Source organism: Aedes albopictus, chromosome 1, assembly GCF_035046485.1.
Source record: "Aedes albopictus strain Foshan chromosome 1, AalbF5, whole genome shotgun sequence".
In the NCBI taxonomy this organism is placed as follows: Eukaryota; Metazoa; Arthropoda; class Insecta; order Diptera; family Culicidae; genus Aedes; species Aedes albopictus.
The window spans coordinates 334,448,193-334,469,669 of NC_085136.1; the positions used below are offsets into that span (position 1 = coordinate 334,448,193).

At 38.9% G+C, this 21,477-nt stretch overlaps 1 protein-coding gene across 1 annotated transcript in view; it reads left to right on the forward strand.

The window, feature by feature from the left end:
- Nucleotides 1-5,256: 5,256 nt before the first annotated feature.
- Nucleotides 5,257-21,477, forward strand: part of LOC109404007 (band 4.1-like protein 4B) — a 143,504-nt gene continuing 127,283 nt past the window's right edge. The window contains exons 1-2 of the mRNA XM_062847422.1: nucleotides 5,257-5,618; nucleotides 7,681-8,462. Of these exons, the coding sequence (XP_062703406.1) occupies nucleotides 8,307-8,462 (156 nt within the window). The 5' untranslated portion in view covers nucleotides 5,257-5,618; nucleotides 7,681-8,306. The remainder of the gene's footprint in view (nucleotides 5,619-7,680; nucleotides 8,463-21,477) is intronic.

The following is a 21,477-nucleotide window of genomic DNA, read 5'->3' on the forward strand; positions in this document are numbered from 1 at the left end:
ACATGTGATGCTTTTTTGTACAATCGCCTAATGAAGGTCGAAGACATTATTATAGCCAACTAGTTGCTTGGTTCATAATAACAAGTTTTCTATAGCAATTGTTCCACTACAATTCAATCAAAACCGAAGGAATCATTTTTATTTATAGATTTGATTGAATTAATGCTGCAAAGAAGTTTCTTAAACGTTTTCTCATAATAACTGCATCAATAAATTAGCAAAAATGTATTATTTTGCATTTTCACAAGTGTATTCGAATTGAAGCAATTTCATATAACCTATAGCAACGCATTTGAATTACATTTTTATGGAACAACTCACAACAATGACAAGTCTCGAACTTGGGACCTATTGCTTCACTGTCAGCTGCATCTGCTCTTCTCCAATCCGGGATACATGAATCGGAAGGTTAGAAGCAATATTTAAATATTGAGTCAAATACGCTACCGTTCATAAGTTGATTGATTGATTTGTCTTTATTAGAGAGACTTTCAGCCCTTGGCTGGTTCGTCTCTAGCGTTCATAAGTTACATAAACATTGCTTAAGTACTATTAATCGACTAATTGTCCACATCAACATTGAAGATGATCAATGTTTGATTAATCATTACCGCAACACTTACTCATGTTGTTAAACTTTTCTGGAAGCTTTGTTCATCGGCAGTGCTACTAAAGCTTAACAGTTCGTTTGTATAGCTAACATAGTTGTTTTGTTTGTAAACATAGCGGCTCTTCTAATTTTAAATCATTTCGAACGCCGAACAAGTGTGTTGTGTTACAGAGAACAGACATCCAGGCTAGAACAATTTTCATTCAGAAAGTTGTGTAAGGATTTGAATCTTAACTTGAGTGAGGTTGCAAACCAATACATGAAGACAACACTTACGCCGCCAAACACTTCATTGCCACAGTCAGTGGTGAATTGAAACATTTCAAGTGGTGAATAAAATTAGTATGGGAAATTATCCGATTGCAGCGCCACGCTATTGCCACTTGTGTTACCGATTTCAAATGGCCGTTAAATTCCTTACACATCTTCGGAACTAGACTTGGATGTCTGTACTCTGTGGTTGTGTATAACTTGTGTTTATTTTGTTTTTCAACAAAGTGTCTCTCACTCGACTGAAATGTTCCTGACATTAAATGGATTATGTTTCCGGTCAAGATTTAATCGATTTGAAGTTCGAATCATGGCATGGCGAAAGAACGTACCGATGGGAGAACTTCTCGTCGATGCCAGTAATAGGAGCGGAATCAGCTGCCGTTTTCCAGAGCTAGCTGGTTTCGAGGCCCAGTATTGTATGAAAGATTGATTCTTTGTTTTAAAAAGTGTAATATAATTAAGTGTTGCTGCATGGCTCTTATTTTCAACATCACAGGACATCTTATTGTCATGAGTTGCAGTGACTGCTCTTATAAGGCTCCTAATCAGCAAACGTGTTTACAAATGTGGACGTTGTGAACAATAACAATTAAGTGGTACTATAACACCATTAATCAGCAGCCGCACAAAGTAATCAAGCAAGCATTGTTAAACTACGCTTTAGCTACTTATTCCACTGTAGAATAACGGCTTCTAATGCGTCGGAAACAGCTTGTCTTCAATCATTGTTACAACGCTGTATTTAGCAAACAATAGAAAATTTTAAACAACTTACTTTAAACTTCTGTTTGACTAGTTATTCAATTAGCAGTTACATGATGAACAAAAGTGTTGTTTTCACCGATTGAAATGTTTATTCGACATGTTGATAAACACATACTCTTGTTCAACTGTTAACGCTTTTGTAGAACATTAGTTAAACTTGAATGCTTATAAAGGATTCTAAATTGTTACTTAGGAAGCTTGTCCCTCGTCATCTGCACTTCCTGTGGTAAATTGCTTTTTATGCTGTCTCCTCCAGCAGTTCAGCTAACAGCAACGTTCCAACCCATTCTTCCGATATGTCGAATCGAACACCTCGGAGCTGGTGGGCAGTTGAAACGATTTGTGTTACGTACGTGTCGATGGAGCACACGCGGCCAACGTGGTTGTGATGAGCTTCCTGAAGAGTCCTACACGCCGGGTCGGGTCGGTGTCCTCGAATGTCGCCTCAAGCTTCGCCCATTCCTCGCGGGCCGGGTTCGAGTAGAAGGATTATTTTAGCACGTGCCAGGGGGTGGGAAACTCGGCACAAAGTGCCCGGCACACTTTCGGCACACTCGCCGGCACATTTATGAAGCTGGCTGTCATCAAACTGGCAACACTTTTTGTGTTTTTTTTTCTCTTCTGGAAGCGAAAGACAATATCTAAACCAAATTTTATCAACACTTTGATAAAAAAATGCAACTTGACGGCTCGAAGCGCTGCATTTTTTTCTACCACACTCAAAAAAATTGGCACGCCTGAGTAATGTGTTTTACATATTGATTTGTGCAAATTGTAAAAACCCACGAATGTCACGTGTGGCACATATAGAATCACAAACATATGTTTTTCTTTGATGCATCAACAATCCACACGATTCTAATGTGCACCTCATATGAAATTTGAATTAATTACATATGCATTTCAATTTGCAAATACATAAATGTCATAATATGCTGAACATAAATTTCGTGTTGTGGAGCATATGGATTTCATGTTATGCTGCTAATGTAATCCTCCAGGTAATAATTACACTGTTTAGTGCCCATATTTCACGCGAGCTCATAGTTCTACCATCACGATTTAAGTTTTGAATTCCAAATTATGTGTTCAGGTTAAATTACTTAACACATCTTTTGATATTCAAAATAAAATCGTGATAGCAAAAAGGAGCTCGCGCAAAATATGAGCACTTCACACATAGGTGAAAGCTTTGTATTGATTGAAACTCGATAATTGTAATTGCAGAATTTATTTATTGATATTCGTTCTTATGCGTTTCAAATATTACTTACTTAGACTTTCCCACTAAACCTCGATCTAGACCCGATCCTGGGCCAATCGCTTCCAGTACGCCGGACAATAAATGATGTTAGATCATCCTTAACCGGAATAATCCATCTCATGCGCAACCTGCAGCGAAGCTGCCACCTCCCCTGGTTCTTTACTGAAAAAGCTTTTTTCCTGTCGTTTTTCCGGCGACGTGACCAGTCTGATTACGGTAGCCGACGTTATACCTGGTTACGGAAGCCTTAAAAAGTATTTGCTGCTGCAAGATGCCATTTTCCTTCGAACCTCAACCTCACGGATAACCAACATCAATACTGGAGCACTTATTTTAAACGTTATACCCTTGTTTTACGGTGCCGTCGCTTTTTCAAAATGGGTAAAAATTTACCCATCGCTTGACATTAACTGTGTCTACCCGTTAATGGGTAAACAGCCTTTACCCATTAAATGGGGAGAGGCACTTCTAGCGAAAATGGGTGTTTTTTCATCCATTAATGGGTTTTCACAAACGACCGTGTTTAGGAGAAACATCCACTCTGAAATAATAGTAATCCTGAACTGTTTAAAATTTAATCCTTTTTGTCATTCGCGGCGTTTAAACACATATCAGTTTAAAAAGTATACTGACGGCATTTAATAATTTAAACTAAGCCAGATTTAGATGAGACTATTTTTGAAGCGTTTTAATTAGCCCGAGATTAGCCATGTTGGGAAACTCCACTCCAGTCAAGACTCCAGCTGCTGCAACTTGCTCATCAAATATACATTTTCCGTTGAAAAACTTTTTCTAAGGATGGTCCACGGGTTCAGAGGTAAATGTTGAAATCAATAATATTGTTACCGGACGACAACAGGTTGAAATTCAATGTTTTCTAGGACACATCGTTCAGCAGGGCAACACCAGACGGATTCCTTCACTGAATGCACAACGATGGGAATGTGTTCCTGCTTCCGAGGCTGCTTCCCCATCATCGACCGCCGGAAACTTCAAAAAAAGGAACTAGTTCTAGCATCAGTTTGTATGTGCAGCTCCGGGTACAATCGGGAGCGGCAAGGTAACGGCATCAGTGGACACGAAGGAAACTACGATTCTCTCCGTGATGGTGGATTCCGCAACGGTGGCGGCAGTGCTGGTGGACCCCCACGTAGGGCAGCGAGAAGCAATTGAGCCACGTCCAAAACGGAAACGGTCCATTTCGACGCCAAGTAAGTGAAGCTCGGACGCGGCGGAAACAAATTCCACGAATCTTAGGACCACTGCCGGCTGTTGGTGTTAATGGATAAGCAGCGCAACGGGGACGGTCAGAACAATAAGAGATCACTGGACATCAACCGGGCGCGAGAAACCGGCAGAAAGATTACCAAGATTGCCGAAAATATTAAATATTTGTTCCCAAATCTATTTGAATAAAATTTTGCCAATTTAACTTATTCTTATTTTTTTTCTTCATTTTTTCCTAATGAAAACAAAAAACAGCAATCTAAGCAAATTCTCGATAAATCCAGGTTGAACTAGCATAAATTTTTACAACTTATACTTAAATTTGTTTTTATCAAAGTTATACTAGGCCAGTATAGCCTGCATATAAACTAAGCTTGGGGTCAACCAGGCGAAATTAATTTAGAGTGGGATTTATACTATTTAGTTTAGATTTTTTTCTGAGTGTCGATTTTCGCGTGTCAAAAATTCCGATTTTCAACTGCACGAACAATATTTTGGCATCACTGGTTTTAGTTAAAAACATCGCACACAACTCACCCGTCTCTCTCTCTCTCTTCTTGGCGTAACGTCCTCATTGGGACAAAGCCTGCTTCTCAGCTTAGTGTTCTATGAGCACTTCCACAGTTATTAACTGAGAGCTTCCTCTGCCAATGACCATTTTGCATGTGTATATCGTGTGGCAGGCACGAAGATACTCTATGCCCAAGGAAGTCAAGGAAATTTCCTTTACGAAAAGATCCTGGACCGACCGGGAATCGAACCCCTCACCCTCAGCATGGTCATGCTGAATACCCGTGCGTTTACCGCCTCGGCTATATGGGCCTATAAAACACCCGTGCCGCTGTCAAAAATAAAAAAACACAAAATATTTCAATTATTTTGGCATCACTGGTTTTAGTTAAAAACATCGCACACAACTCACCCGTGCCGCTGTCAAAAAAACAAAAACTGTTTCCAGTCGCTTTCGCTGTCGCGCAAAACTTGTTCCAGCTCGAATCAGTTGAGATTCGCGTTTTCCAGTGATCGGACGTGTGCGTTTTGTGTTCCGTTCGCGCGAGGGCTCGCGGTGATTTTGTTCTCTTGCTTTTTCTTCTCACCGCGGTTTGATTTTTATTGTTCTGTTTTCTATGGTTGAACAGAAATAAAGGGAAAATCCCTCGCACTTTTCCTCGATTGTCTTCGACAACGGTGTTTGTTAGTGTTCTGTTTTTGCTCTAATCTAATTACGTGCCCTGGTGCGGGGGATCTGCCGCAGTGTTTTCGGGTTCGTCGTTGCTGTGGTGTCTTTTTCAACTCGGTCGAGTCGAGCTTGATCCTCCTGTCCTGTCGTCGGTCGTGCGGGTTTCGACGATTTGCGCTGACTGGTTGTGGAAGCGGGAGAGGAGGAGGAGGACGAGGCGCAGAGAAACTGGCTGCCGTCGTTCCGTGTTGGTGTGTAGTGGTGCTGTTTGGTGTCTGGTTGGCAAGAATCTAGAAGAAGTAAAAAAGTGGTGTCTTGTGGTGAGCGCATAGTAGCGGAGAAGTGGAGCGTCGCGACAAGAGAAGAGAAAAGCGAAGCGTTGCCGTCGAAGCACACTCAGTGGAAAATGTATGCACATCGTGCATAATAGTACACTGAGCAAAAACCCGATCTCGAAATCGACTGATTTGTCCGATCATACAGCTTCGAAGCATTGTGTCAAGCTTGTGTTGGGTGTAGGGATCATGAGGGATAATAAATATAGGATAAGATTAATATAATCCTGTTCAAGAAACTACGACATAAGTGAATGCATCAAGCAGTAGAGATGTGAATTGTAAAGACCGTCGTTGCAGAGAAATCATAGGCGTCTAAGCAGGATTCAATATGGACGTCAGCTTGTTGGTTGGCTTTGGTGATAATAAACATGTTTCAAAGAAAAAAGTGCTTTGGTCCCAATGAAGATATACCGCAGCTACGTAGACGATTGCTTCTATGTAGCAAAACGGAACTTCATCGATACGATAGTAGCAACCTTTGATAAGATTTACGAGAAGCTGATATAACGGTAGAGAATAAGGTGGACGACAAACTCAAGTTTCTTGACATGACACTGCAAAAATAATGAATGGAGGAATCGTGAAAGAGTGGACACCTAAACAGACGAATGGACGGAATTTAGACCAGGTATAATTTGGAAAGCCCGTTTCAACATAAACAGCACACGATTCAGTGCGATCAAACTGAATAATGCTAGGGAAAGACAAAACAATTACATAAACAGTTTAAAAATATTTAGTTAAAATCACTACTCAAATTGGTTTATTAACAAACTGTTTAAACAAACAACATACAGATACTTCAACACCTTAAGATACCAAGCAAGACAGACACAAGACAAGAAATATGTTTCTACATCCTACATTCCATGTTTTAGCCAAAAGTCATAAAAACCTAGAAAAACGCGACATAAAATAGCCGACCAACCACGGAACAAAATAAAACAGACAATATCCGGTAAACTTAAGGACCAAATACTGCAAGGAAAGACAAATGAAGTAGAGTATGCAGTACCATGCGACACACGACGAGCATAGAAGTATCATAAGGAATAAGTAGGCGAAAAAATGACTAGGACAACACTTCATAGAGAAAGGACGAATTCGGCTTCCAAAACACCGAAAACCTGAAGAGAATTGACAACCATGAGAGCAAAACGCTTGCTGAGAATTTACACCTAAAGCTGTTAGGAAACAATACCACTGTAAATCTACCACGTGAGTGTGGTGATATAGATGCAGCTTACAACGGTCCAGTGTGCAAAATGCGAACGTTGTCGAGATAAGCCGAATGGCGTAATATGAAAAAAGAAAATACATATGAATATGATTAATTGACAGACCACAGCGGTAATTAACAAAGTTTTTTTTGTCAGTAGGTGGTAGAGAAAATTGTTCTTAATTAAGTAAAGGTTCACAGATTGATGATGGCTGAATGAAGTAGGCCGAAACATTCTGATATCTGTTTTGGGTCTTCAATTAGCCTAGTAGATAAGGCTATCGTCAATCCGGAGACGAATTTTCTCGTCTTCCTGGCATAGTGTATTATTGTACTTGCCACACAATATGCAAATTTATGAAATGACAGGCAAAAAGAACCCTTCAAATAATATCTGTGGAAGTGCTCAGAGAGCACTAAGTTGAAGAGAGGCAGGCCAAGTTCCAATGCGAACGCCGAGCCATAAAAAAGATCTGTATTGAAACTGAAGCTAGAACATGTGAAATATTTAATGAATTCGATCTATTGCCAATCTTATTTACCTTAAATTATTAGCGTCAATGTTGCGGAAGAATAACTACACATCAAAACATTCGAAGCTGTTCGAAATTGTGAAAATATTAATCTTCCAGCTCCTTGCTTCTCTCCTCTTGCCTTATTCCATCGCTTCTCACCTTCGGCACTATGCGCTCAGCCTACGCTGTTGGGCTCGCAAGCTTCCCAATGCACACCTTTGTGTTTGCTGCTTGTGGGTCCAGTTCAGAGGTTTTATTTTTTATTTCGTTGATTCCTGGGGGATCGAAGCAGGCGGCGACTGAATGGGAATGGACAGTGGCAGCTAACAAGAAGCGAAGCGACGTCAAAGCAAAGCAAAGACGATGATGGTGCAAGGTGTGTGAGTGTGCGGCGCGACGACGGTGAGACACCAGAAGAAAGAAGTCAAAGCCTACTTACTTACTAAGCAGGGCACCTCGAGCCTCGAGGGAAAGGTCTGGACGTGAAAAGTAGTCGTCACCAGCCAGCGCAGCAGTGAAAGAGTGTGCTGTCCAGTTTGGGAAAGGGAAAAATCGAATCGAATTGAACTGCGATAACAGCGCAGAGAAAAAGTGGGCAGTGAGAATCGACGAAAGAAGCAAGTTTCGCTACTCTTTTGGGTTGTTGTGTTCGTGTGTATTGTGCGGCCCCTGTTCCGGAGGTGTTCTGGCTGTGGTGACCGCGCCGCGCTGTCGTGGAAGTTTGGCTGGCATGGTTTGCGCCGAGAATAAGAAGAAGGGTCGCGAAATTCCGGTGCGCTAATTGAATGGAAGACGGCTTTGATCGCCGCGCCTACTGCTGCGACGAGCAAGATCAATAGTGATCGATAGGGTGGTGGAGTGAGAGAGAGTGGGTGGAAACTAGTGTAACATAAGAAGAAGAATAGGAAGCACACGATGTTGAGGTTCCTGAGTAGGCGGAAGACCCGCAATGTGCCGGGAACCGATGCCGCAGACAGCCAGATCAAATCGCAGCGGATCCCGACGAACAAGAACCTGGTGCCCTGTCGGGTCATACTGCTGGACAACACGGATCTGTCCGTGGATTTATCGGTGAGTGTTGATTGCCCATTACCTATTACTAGTTTAGTGGTCTATGATCTTCTATCATAAGATTTTCACAAATAGTCATTCACTTTATCCATTGAAATCAACCTATTTTCATTCCTAGAAGTAAGGAATCAAACCACATTCGTATTGATGATTGCGAAACGCTAGACAAACCGTCTAAAGCGGATTTACCTCCTCATATTTCCCTTCTAAGTCGTTACATAAAGCTATGTAACCTACATCACCTATGCCGTGGTGAGACCTTCATTGACAATTATCTATTGGCCGGGGGTTTGTGTATTTCAAAGTAAACACGTAGGAAACTGTCTGCCTGTGTAACGGTTCTTCAGCACGCAACTTAAAGATAACTAAAAACTGTAATAGGGGTCGACGACGTGCTGATTGAGCAACTGCCAAAAACACTGGCGTATTGATAATGTTGTTTGTACCCTTGTTTTGGCACATTTATCAAACCGTTATTTCGAAGACAACGAAGACAGTATCTGGATGAATTGCTGGAAGAATTCGAACAGCGATTCCTTCAGAAATTCTACCTTGGATTCCTAGTGGAATCCCTTCAGTTTTTTTTTTTCAAAGGAACCATTAGTAAAATGCCCGGATTCTTGAAATCACTGGATGAAACCCTGGAAACCCCCTGAAAGGAGTCTGGGAGCGATTCCTGAAAGAAACTCTGGGGGAAATACTGAAAGAATTCCATGATGAATAAAAGATAAATTCCTGAAGGTAATTCTCTGCATAATTTATAAATGAAAACTTTTGAGCAATTACAAAACGTATGCCTGGAGGAAGATTTCGAGAAACTTCGGGATAAATCAAGGGAACGTTTGTGAATCTCTGGAGAAATATTTAGGCTATCAGAAGGTCGGCTCTAGAGGCACGTTATCCTCCATTTGGGACATTTGTGCCATTAACCAATGCCAATGTTCAGACTATAGGCTTTGCAATAATTCCTGGATGAGTCTCCAAACGAACTACTTCAGTTCTTGTAATTTCCGAAGGAATCTGTGAGGATCGCTTGAGGGGTCTCGGAAAGAATATCTGAATGAAGTCCTGGAAAAAATCCAACAGTAATAGGGTATGTGTACCATTCCTTGGCCTAATTTGCAAGCCGCCAATTGTCAGCCCATAACTCATGAATTAATAGCACTAGAAGTAATATGTTGACCCTATTACACACTCTAGGCAATGCATGTTTCACCAATTGGAAGTAAACTTACGTAAATATTCAAGAATTTACTTAATTAAGCTGAAAAGATTCGATGCCATGGTATGCAACGTTGGTCTATGGTACAAAAATTGGCCTATTAGTGGATACAACGTTGGCCTATTACTTTCCATGCACTAGAACCACTTATTATCTCATTTTTTCAATATTTCTGCTGAAGTATTATCTCTGTTTATTCACCAATCTTACTTTCAGATTACATATTCGGAGCCAAATTTTCAAAAAAACTATAAATAAATCACTTTAACTAAAATTCATTCTTAATCTAGTAACGAAAATAACGCAACCCTATTATTGTGTTATATTTTTACAGTCACCGTACACAAAATCTTTCTTCCTGTTCGTTCTTTCTAGTTCTTACGCAAGAAATGTTGTTGACGTCTTTTTATCGTTGTTTTTGACGTCATTTTACTGATGGGCTAAGATTTGGGTACATAGTGAAAAAAAATGTCCTCAATATTCGGCCCACATTCAATTTGTAAAACAGTTATTATTCGTTGAAAACAAATACACAAGTTCAAAAGAGCGTCTTTAATCGTTGCATCAAATGTTCAGTTATTGAAAAGTCAATTCGAAATGTTCCAGAATCATGCCATTTATGATCATTTGTATAGTCTACCCACTAAGCCGAAGAATCATGGCGTCTACAAAAGTTAAATAAAGTGACATTTTCATTCAATTTTAATGCTCCAAAGTGCTAAAATTGAAACGAAATGTTACAGTTGTTTGGCGCATAGGTTTTCCGATATTTAGTTATGCGTGTTTGTTTGAGTTTTTGGTTTACATTGAGATAGGCCGAACGAGGGGGCTATGCCAACGAAGCATCCCGATACCCTATCTGAACGAGTTTTTGACATGTTTACTGCAAAAGTTCTAATATATCTCTAATAATCTCTAATAATCTCTGCAGATAGAATTTTCTCGGAATAATTTCTGCAGGAATTCTTGGAGGGCTGCTTGAAACAACTCCCGGATGCATCTCTGCACGAATCCCAAAAAGAATTTCTTAAGCAGAAATGACACGCTAGAGGAATTCATGGAGGAACTTCCAAAAGAAAATGGCATCTCTGAGTGAGTTCCTGGGAGAATATTACATAGTAGGAATCCCTGAAAACATCTCTAAGGGGACCCTGGAAGAAATTTTAGAAGAATATTGGAAAGCATTTTTGGAGGAATGCACAATAAGACTAATCAAGACTAATCTATAAGAATACCTGGAGCCATTCCCGGAAGAATCGTTGAACAAATCTTTAAGGGTATTCTGACAGCATTTAATTGCTCTAGAGAAATTGTGGTGAAATTCTTGAAATTCCAAAACAAAGCAATCAGAAAAGCATCTCTTGCGAGAGTTCTTGAAGAAATCTTAAAAAAAAACACCTGGAAGACTACGTGAAGGAACTTCTTGAAGATGCCAGAATTTCTGGAAGTCGCTGGAAATTTTCTGGGAAAAAACTGTGGAGAATCTCTGGAGGAATATCTGGATGAACCTCTGAACATTTTCTGGAAGAATGTTTATAGCAATATTTTAAGCATGACGATTTCCATTATAAATTCCTAGAAAAAATCTCGCCGAAATCTCTGGGTAAATTCTTGAAAAAATCTGTGGTGGGAAATTAAGAGCAATCTTCAAAAGATTTCTTTAATGACCCACTGTATGGATGTATTTTAGAATGAGTATTTGGAGGATTCCCAGAAATTCTAAAACAAAGCAATCAGAAAAGCATCTCTTGCGAGAGTTCTTGAAGAAATCTTAGAAAAAAAAACACCTGGAAGACTACGTGAAGGAATTTCTTGATGATGCCAGAATTTCTGGAAGTCGCTGGACATTTTCTGGAAAAAAAAAACTGTGGAGAAATTCTTTAAAAATCTTCGGGTGAACTTATGGTAGAATCTCTGGAGGAATATCTGAATGAACCTCTGAACATTTTCTGGAAGAATGTTCATAGCAATATTTTAAGCATGACGATTACCATTATAAATTCTTAGAAAAAATCTCTCAAATCTCTGGAAAAATTCTTGAAAAAATCTGTGGATGGAAATTAAGAGCAATCTTCAAAAGATTTCTTCGATTACCTACTTGATGTATGGATTCTAAAATGAGTATTTCCCAGGGATTCTCAGAAGAACGGCTGGTGAATTTTTTGAGAGAATCGCTAAAGGAGTTTCTATAAACGCCATGTTGTTCGCACATTTCTCCATGGACTCTTGAAGCAATCTTAGAACAAGTTTCTGAGGCATTCGTAGGAAAAACTTGTGGTAGATTCTCATAAGGAACATTTCATGGATCCCTAGAAAGAAATCCTGCAAGTTTTTCAGAAGAAACTTCTAAAAATTTCCTACAGAAATTGGTGAAGGATTCTCAGAAAGAACTTCCGGAGGATTTACGGAAATAGCTTCTGGGAAATTCCCAGAAATAACATCAGGCTGGCTCCCGGAAAGAACTACTGAAGAATTTTCAGAAGATTCTTGAGAAAGACTTCAGGAGGAACTTCTAGAAAACTCCCAGACGGTACCCTTTCCCCAAGAATGAACCCTAGGAGCCCTGCCAAAAGAAAGTTTGGGGTAAAATTCCCAGAAGAAACTGCTGAAGGATTTCTTGGATAAACTTTTGAATGTTTACCTGAAGAAACATCGCAAGAAAGCTTGGATTCTTTTGAAAAGCCGATTTCAGAGGGAATCCAGCAAAAGCTCTAGAATTGAAGCCTCAGAAGGAACTCCTGCAGGAATACCAAAATTTACTCTTGTTGGAATTCCAGGAAAAAAACTCGTGCAAGAATCCTAGAAGAAGCCCTGGAGAAATATTTTTACGATTCCAAGTAAGATTTCCTAGCAGAATGCCAGAAAGAACTTCTGCTGAAATCCCAGAAAAACTTCTGAAGGAATCCCAGGAAGAATCTCTGGGAGAACACCAGAAAGAAAACAATTCTGAAGGGAATGCAGAAAATAATCTGTGAAGAATCCCAGTATCTGAAGAAAACCCCCAAACACCGTGGTGAAATCTATAGAGTAATTTCTGACATAATCCGCGATGGCATCACTGGAGGAATTCATGGATGCCAGAATTATAGAGAGACACTGAACAATTTATTAATTTATTAATGATGAACCTTAAGGAAACTTGTTGGGATAATCTGCGAAGGGATTTCTGGAGAAATCTCAAAAACAATTTCCAGATGATCCACTTGATAGAATCCAGGTGAAAAATTTGGAGGATTCCCGGAAGAATCTTTGAAGAAATTCTTGAAATTATCTCCAAAAATTCTATCACCAATCGTCAATCTGTATTATGCCTCCCAGGGTTACCAGGAATGGTCAGTTTCTGCATATAGAGTGATAGACATTCGTTTAGCCGAGGCCCAAAAGTGTCAAAAAAAATGTCAGGAAACCCATACAGAAGTCTTTAGGATGAAACTTTGGGAATTTGGAAGGTGTTAACGGTTAACGAACTTGATGTTCTCAAACAAGTTCCTGATTTGTTTAAAAGCGTTCCAGGACGTTTCTGGGAGTTTTCAGAAACGTTGAAAAGCATCATCAGGCGTTTTAGGGGATTTAAGATGGTTTCAAGCAGTGAAGAGAATTGTCAGACAAAAGAGGCACAAAACAAGCAACAAAGAAGGTGCGACGATTAGTCATTATCCCCACTGGTGACAGATAATGACATGATCTCGAAATTTTTTGTTGCAGACAAAACGGAAGCTGAATTTGTTGCGTACTTCTCAACTCGTGAATAATCAATTATTACTAACCCAAAGTCGAAACTGTTTGATGATAGAGCTTAACCAGAGTTGCAGTGTTTACCGACTCGAAGTTACCGTTCGAAAATCGCATTGCAATGCTTTAAAATCTCTAAACTCGTGGTGTACGATGTTAATCCCATTATTTTCAAGTTGGGACAAACTTATGTCGCATGGGTTGTTTTGTCGCAACAAATACAGGTTGCGACATTGTCATTATTGTTGCGCGATGGTTGAATTTTGATTCACTGGTTTCAAGGCATTTCAGGGTGTATGGAAGTTAGTTTTTGAAGGATTAATGGATGTCTCAGCGGTTTTCAAGGCGTACCAACGCATTTCAAGACGGTTCAGGGGGTTCGAGGGGATTTTTAAGGGAGTTTTATGGGAAATTCAAGAGGGGTTTCAAAGCATTTCAAGCAATTCCAGGTGGTTTAATAGGGTTTCGGAAGGCGTCCCCTTAGAAGGCCTCTTAAATCCCCTGGATTGCCCTTGAAACCCTTTGAAACTCCTGGAACGATCTTGAAACCACCTAGAATGCCCTGTAATAGCAATTCAACACCCATGAACGGGGTTTCCCCTGAGACGCCTGTACAGCTCCCTGAGATCTCTAGAACATCTCTGGAACGCCCCTGAAATCTCCCGAAATATCCTAGTACTTCTTTAAAATGCCCCTGCAACTCCATGAAACACCCCTGGAGTGCCTCTGGAACCTTTCTGAAACATACATACTCCGTTAATCGTAGTCGCGTCTTTGTTTTTTGTTGTGTTTTGTAATAGGGTCTGGGACCATTTGGGCAGGAGCACCTATTTTGGGCACTTGCTGCTATTACTCAGTCAGTTTCAAACCAATTAATATGAAATTCTGTGCATGCCTAGATACTGTGCGTATCTAATCGTATTCCAAAAATGAGGTCAATTGGTTGAAAATTGACTGAGCTACAGCAGCAAGTGCCCAAAATAGGTGCTCCTGCCCAAATGGTCCCAGACCCTACTTTGAAGAATATGAACACGAATGAAACTCCTCAGTTTATACGCCAAATCTTACAAAATTCGTTGATGCTTGAACACTTTTCAGAACACTGTATAATGATTCTTTATGTCTATCTCATGACTTTCTCACAATCGATCAGATATGTTTCCTTCTTATAGAGGACACCAACCCATCGAACAGGGTGTCTACTCATAACCCAAAAAAAAAATCCTTGTGTTTTCCAGGTTTTTCCAGGGGAAATTTTGAAAATTTGAGATTAAAAAACAACTCAAATTTTCTAAAATTTATGTTTTTTTCCAAAAACTATAAAAAAGTGTCCCTTAAAATTAAGTAAACATGTTTCAAGATTTCTGAGAGTTGTTCCTGGGATTTACACCAGAGTTCCTTCCTGGATTTCCACAGATGTTTTTCACGAGGTATGTGATGGAGTACCTCCCAATATTTCTTCCAGAGTTTCTGGATGGATTCCTCCTGAAGATCCATCCAAAGTTGTTCAAAGTTGCTTCACGAATTCCATTTGGTGGTTTCCCGGGATAGCTTTCCAACAGTTCATCTCAGGCTTTATACCGACAGTTTTCCGATAAATCTCTTGGATTTCCTCACGGAATTTCGCCCGTAGCTTCTCTCGGGATTCCATAAGGTTTTCAGAGTTCCTCCTTGGATGGAACTCCTTTTTAAGTTACTTATTTATCGACCGTATTTATATTCAACCAAATGATGAGGCTTTATCGATCATTTTCTATTCAGAGTGTAAGGGATTTTGTGGAGCCATGAAATGAATAACTTGAATTTAAATATCTATATATATAAAAATGCAGTGGCATACGTGGGACCGCGCATAACTTGCGAACGAAAAGTCCGATTTGGGTCGTCTAAGTTTTGTTTGGTTAGTTTTCACCCAATGAAGCAAAAAAACATGGAGAAATAGCGATTTTTGAAAATCGGGTATTCATACAGGGGGTGGCCAAAATGTTTAGGATAGGCAACTTTTTTTTCTCTCACAAAAAAGTTCAACATGCTATAACTTGTCATTGAGTGCATCAAAAAATCTCAAATTTTGACTGTTTGTCAACCTATTATATGTGCATCATTGGTACAAATTTGGACTCAATTGATCAATATTTCGCAAAGTTAGAACCGTTCGGGTAAAACACCAATTTTTAAACAACTCATTTTTGAGCTGTCATATCTCGGAAACCAGTGAACCGAATTGAATGAAATTTTGAACGTACACTAACACTATGTAAATGCTCCACAAACTATTAAAACATAGGTACTTTTTGAACGTTGAAAAAAGTTATCATGGATTGACACTTTTTGGATTTTTCTCGAAAAATATATTTTTTTTTACATCAATGTCAATAAGTTTTTGTGTTGATATCTAAAGATTTTCCACTTCTGTTGTCAAGTTATCTCTAATCAGATATATTAGAGCCTATTTAGATTGAAGGAATAACACATTTAGTAATTTTTGTGTGGTATTGTAAATTTGACTTATTTTCCTCTATGTGGGTAAAAATTTCAACCCGGTATAACTTAATTCGCCGTGAAAAAATATTACATTTTATAACGTTGTATTAAGTATCATATCATATATATTGTTGATAAACGTTAAAAAATTCATTCAATTCGGTTCACTGGTTTCCGAGATACGACAGCTCAAAAATGAGTTGCCTAAAAAATAGTGTTTTACCCGAACGGTTCTAACTCCGCGAAAAATTATTCAACCGAGCCCAAATTTGTACCAAAGATGCACATATAATAGGTTGACAAACAGTCAATATTTGGGATTTTTTGATGCACTCTATGAAAAGTTACAGCATGTTGAATTTTTTTGTTGGAGAAAAAAAGTTGCCTATCCCAAACATTTTGGCCATCCCCTGTATATTTTGAACGGGGACATGGGGTTGGCTAGGGACTTGAAACGTCAAAAAACGCAGTAGGCAAGACAAAGTTTGCCGGAGACAGCTAGTAGTCGATAAATAAGTAAGTAATGTAAGAATTTGACTAAAACGAAATAAGTGTTCTATCCAATAAGATCAAATAAAGCTAATAGGAAGATCACGCCGCGATAACTCCATGAACGGAAGTGTAAATTCCATAAAAAAGCTACTGATCGATAGAACCAGGATTGAAAACAGAACAATACATAGACAGTCGGGTGCAGAGATGCCAGATATTTTTTTGAAAAATCTGTATTACTATTTTCAAAAATCTGTATCCCATACAACATTTTGGTGAAAAATCTGTATCACGTACACAAATAAAACAGCCCCTACACACTAAGATCAGCTCGGTATTTTTCCCATCTTTTTACTGAGTTCTCAACAGCAGATTTAACTCGGTACGCTCGGTTATTTCTTTTGCGGATATTCGGTAAATGAGTTACCGAGCTCAGATAATAAACTGTCAAAAGTTACTGATACACGGTAAATATCGTTACCGGTGAACGGTAAATACGATAACCGAGTGTACCGAGATAAATCTGCTGTTGAAAACTCCATAAAAAAATGAAAAAAATACTGAACTCAGTGAAAAATTTACTGAACTGGAACATCTGAATCTTAGTGTGTATAGCTCAAAAATCTGTATTGCATATAAAACGAAATATGTACGGATGCTCAAAAATCTGTATAGTACAGATAAATCCTGGTAGTTACACTCCGAGTAGGAAATGACCGATAAAGTCATAAAATGATTAACTCCTTTTTAAGTTGTCGAGATTTTTTCAATAAGACACTGCGGGGTTTCTCGCAAAAGTTCACTTAGATTACTTCAGATATTTATCCGGGAATTCCTCACAAAGAATTTCGTAAGTTATACTAGGACACATTCGGAGAAAAACTCGTGAAAAAGTAAGTCCGTGCAAGAACTCTGGGATTACCTATCGACGAAATCCCAAAATTAGCATCCGGAATCTCGGGAAAATTCCCAATAAAGATTCGGGGAAGAGTTCTGGGAATGATTCAGAGAAAATCTGTAAAAAATAATCTCGGGTGGATCACTGTGAGAAATCCGGTGCAACTACGAAGAAAAGCCTGACTCTGAAAGAATTCACGGGAAGAATTCAATGAGAAATATCAGCAGTAGCTGCTTTAGAAACCCCAGAAGGCTTATCGGAAAAAAAATCTTAGGAGAAACTGCAGGGTAAATTCAGAAAAACATCCCAGGACCAACACCGAAATTCAGAGAGACATCTCAGGTGAAACTTCAAAACAAACCCCGCGAGACCTTTTTAGAAATATCCTAGCTGAAGATCCTGCAGAAAACCAAAGGGAGACTCTAGGAGAAATAACAGGAAAACTTCGGAAGAAATCCAAAGAGGAACTCAGAAAAAATATGAAAAATTCCTTTGACGAGCTCTAGGAATAACTTCTGTAGCAACTCTGAGAAAAATGGTGGGTAGAACTCCTGAGAAAGTCCCAAAAGGAACACCGTAAGGAATCGCGTATAATCTCCAGGAGGAATTCTAAGAGATATTTCGCGACAACTTCTACAAATTATTTCGATAGAAATTCCTATAGATAATTCGGGATAACTTCTAGTAGATAGGATATTTCTTTGAGCAAAACGCAAGAGGAATTCCGGAAAAAATCACGACTCTGACTCTCGGATCCCGGACGCTGGGAGCTATACCGAGAAGAAATTCTGTAGCATCTCCGTAAAAATCTCCTGGAGAAATTAGTCGGAATTCGGGAATCCTGGAACAGAAAAAAAACTGAAAGAATCCGGAAGTATATCCAGATAAAAATCAAAAAGGAATACCAAGGAAAATGGAGTGAAAAATACGGAAGGAATCGTGTGATAAATCTTGGGAGCAGGGCCGGATTTACAAATGTGGGGGCCCGGGGCCACAGTGTTGTGGGGGCCCTCTTTTAAGAGGATATTTTTTTTTCATTGTAGAAAAATCTAGAAAATATGAACAATTCTTTCAAAAATTAAGGTTGTTATTGAAGAAATTATTCTAGATTAATTAGCGTAAGTAGAAAAAAGGCATCCACTACAATCTAAGCATAACAGAGATTCAGATATGAAAATCAACTCTTAAGACCATCGTAAAAGAAATTTAATCAAGTAAATGAAACTTTATCCGAGAGTGTTCATTATATTAGATTCCATTGATCAAGTCGAAATTCATGAGAAAGTCCTTTAAGAAATAGATTTTACTGGAGACATTTTCGATAAATCTATATAAATAAAAATGATTTGGTGTTTGTATGTCACGAATAGGCTCGGAAACGGGCCAACGGATCTACACCATTCTTTCAGTGTTTCATTCGTACAGGGCTCCGTCGTGTTCGTACGAAAAAGAGAAAATCGACCGAGAACGCTCCGCAAACGAGAAAGTTGGAAATTCCAATTTGCGGGCCATTTTTCTATAGTGCTGAATGTCAAAAAACACAGTAGGCAGGCAGAACGACGTTTGCCGAGACAGCTAGTTTCAAATAAAATTTATAGCGCTATCTTTGGGGCCGTTATTGCAATAGCTCCAAATAGAATTTCTTGCGGAATCATTGTTGAAATCAATAGAGTTGCTATCCGATTATCAGGTTCCTTTTTTTGTGAAGCTTAAGCATAAACATTTCTATCACGACTTCGAGAGGAGTTTCTGGTGAACACGCAAAATAATTGTTAAGAATTTTTTGTGAAACTTCAAGAGGCGAAAAACCCATAGTGGTATTTCTAGCGGAAACTATACTAAAAGCTGCTGAAGAAATTTCATCGGAAATCCATGATGGCGCTTTACTCGAATACTTCGAACCAGCCAAGGGCTGAAAGTCTCTCAAATAAAGCCAAATCAAATCGAATACTTTTTTATTCATACCAACAATATGTACAGTAATCTTAATGGATTCTTCTTTTAAGTAGATCTACAAGTAGTAAATTTCACCGCTGTGGTCGAACAAAACAGTCCCTGGAGGTTAGATTCTAGGAACATATCAAGTCTAGTCCACATTTACACAGCCATTCATTGGACGGATCCTGGAAAATGATGGAATCGGCTACCTTTTTCCACCATTTTTTTTGTCATTGTTAATGCTTCCAGCACATCGGAGATGTATTACAAGCATTGAAGCGTTTCAATAGAACTTGTAGACATCAATCCACAACTAGATACACCTCGTCCTTTTTTTACGTCCATGCTTGGCTAAGCGACAAAAAATTCTACCGCTAAGACAATAAGGAAACTCAACAGTTTTATATTTTTTTAAAACATCTTCGTGATTAGGAGAAGTGTACAAAAATATAAAAATGTGTATTTTGATCATTATTTTGTCGGTAGAAATTTTTTTCGCTAGGTCAATAGTGGACGTAAAACAAGGTTTAGGTGTACTACATTGAAGCCATAGCCATTATGATAGTACATCTTGTTTCAACCTTTCCGTATATGGAGAATGATTTTGAAAGACTAACGCTGGGAGTGACGTAGCTAAGAAAGCTAATGACACTCCTTGGTCCTTAGTCTCCCGGGATGGGACACAGATATTTATACCGTGTGTTATGGCTCATATGTATAGACCTAAACGCATTGTCTCGCTTTTTTAGATGTTTAGGCGTTGTACAAAATGCTACTACTGAAGGGTAAAGTGCAAAGTTACATAACATGTCTTTGAGGAGCCTGCCGGGTACTACTCGTCCATTATATTGAAAAAATATGGTGTTCCGAGGCATTAACTAAATTGGAGCGTAGAGCCAATACATAAATAAATACATCGCCAAAATGCTGGAATTTCTCATCAAAATGAGCCCTCAGATGGAAAATGAAAAAAAAAACGCCAAACCGTAGTTGTAGGGCTGTGGAAAAAGAAATGGGCTCACAGTCAATAAAACTAAATTGCTCTAATTATACCCTTCCAAGGGTTTGGAGATTTCCCTTCCAATTTCCCTCGATAGTTAACGGGATCGATGTCGTCGCATTGGCCATCTTCTGTCTTCATACCGGAGAAATCGTACAATAGAGAAATCACTTGCAATCGCAGAATTATTGACATTTGCATACCACCACTCATCATTTGTGTATGTATTCAATATTGCAATGAAAAGTGACGCACCGAGTTCAAGGAACGGACGCTGACGGCGACAATTATCCAGTCGAGCACCACCAGAAAAACCTGTCCACCACCAAAGGCTGGACCAGAGGGTGAACGCTGGCTGAAGATCAACAACGAATGACGGCTACACGATGATTGACTCAACTGCGGCCACAAACTCTTCTCACCTCACTTCACCAGCTGAACCCTTCCTCTGCTGGTGTCGTTCGCCTATCTTCTCATGAGATCAGCTGATGGAGTCGCACGTACCGTGCGATGGAGTTGTTGTGGTTTCGATATTTCTTACACTTGTCACAAACTTCACAAATAATCTGAATGTTTATCTTATCTGCAGAATTTCATGAAAACTGACTTAGTACAACACCTATTTCAACTTGTCATTTTAATGGTTACAAATTGATGAAACATGACGAAACTTTTGTTCACGAACCTCTACCCGAGCAAAGTCTGACAGCAAATTGATAACTAATTTTGATGTTGTGATATTGTTAATTTTGATAACTCAGGTTGTTGTCGTTTTGGTCGTTTTAACGGTTAAAACATCAAAAATGAGAGCAGAAAAATGTTCCTGTGACAGCAAATTGAAAACAATTCCTGCTATCGATGATAGCAAATTCATAACTGCTTTTGTTATCAGCGCAAGAAAAAGTAAAAATCGTTAAATGTAGAGTTTTTCGGTTGATATCAGATCATAAATGCAATAATATAATTGCATTAATGCATATCTCCCTAGAATTACTTTACATAGTTTATTAAAAGATTAAAAACTATTCTAACACTAAACATTTACATTAATTCAAAATGACAGCAAACTAAAAACAGAATTTGAAATCAAATTAACTAAAGATAAACTGATATCAAAATGTGTTATCAATTTGTTGCTGAATATAAATCATGTTTTCAATTTGCTGTAATTTTGTTGTTGGACTTTGCTCGAGTTACCAAACGTTAATTGTACCTGCAAAATGAAAAAAAAAAAACGATGCACTACAAA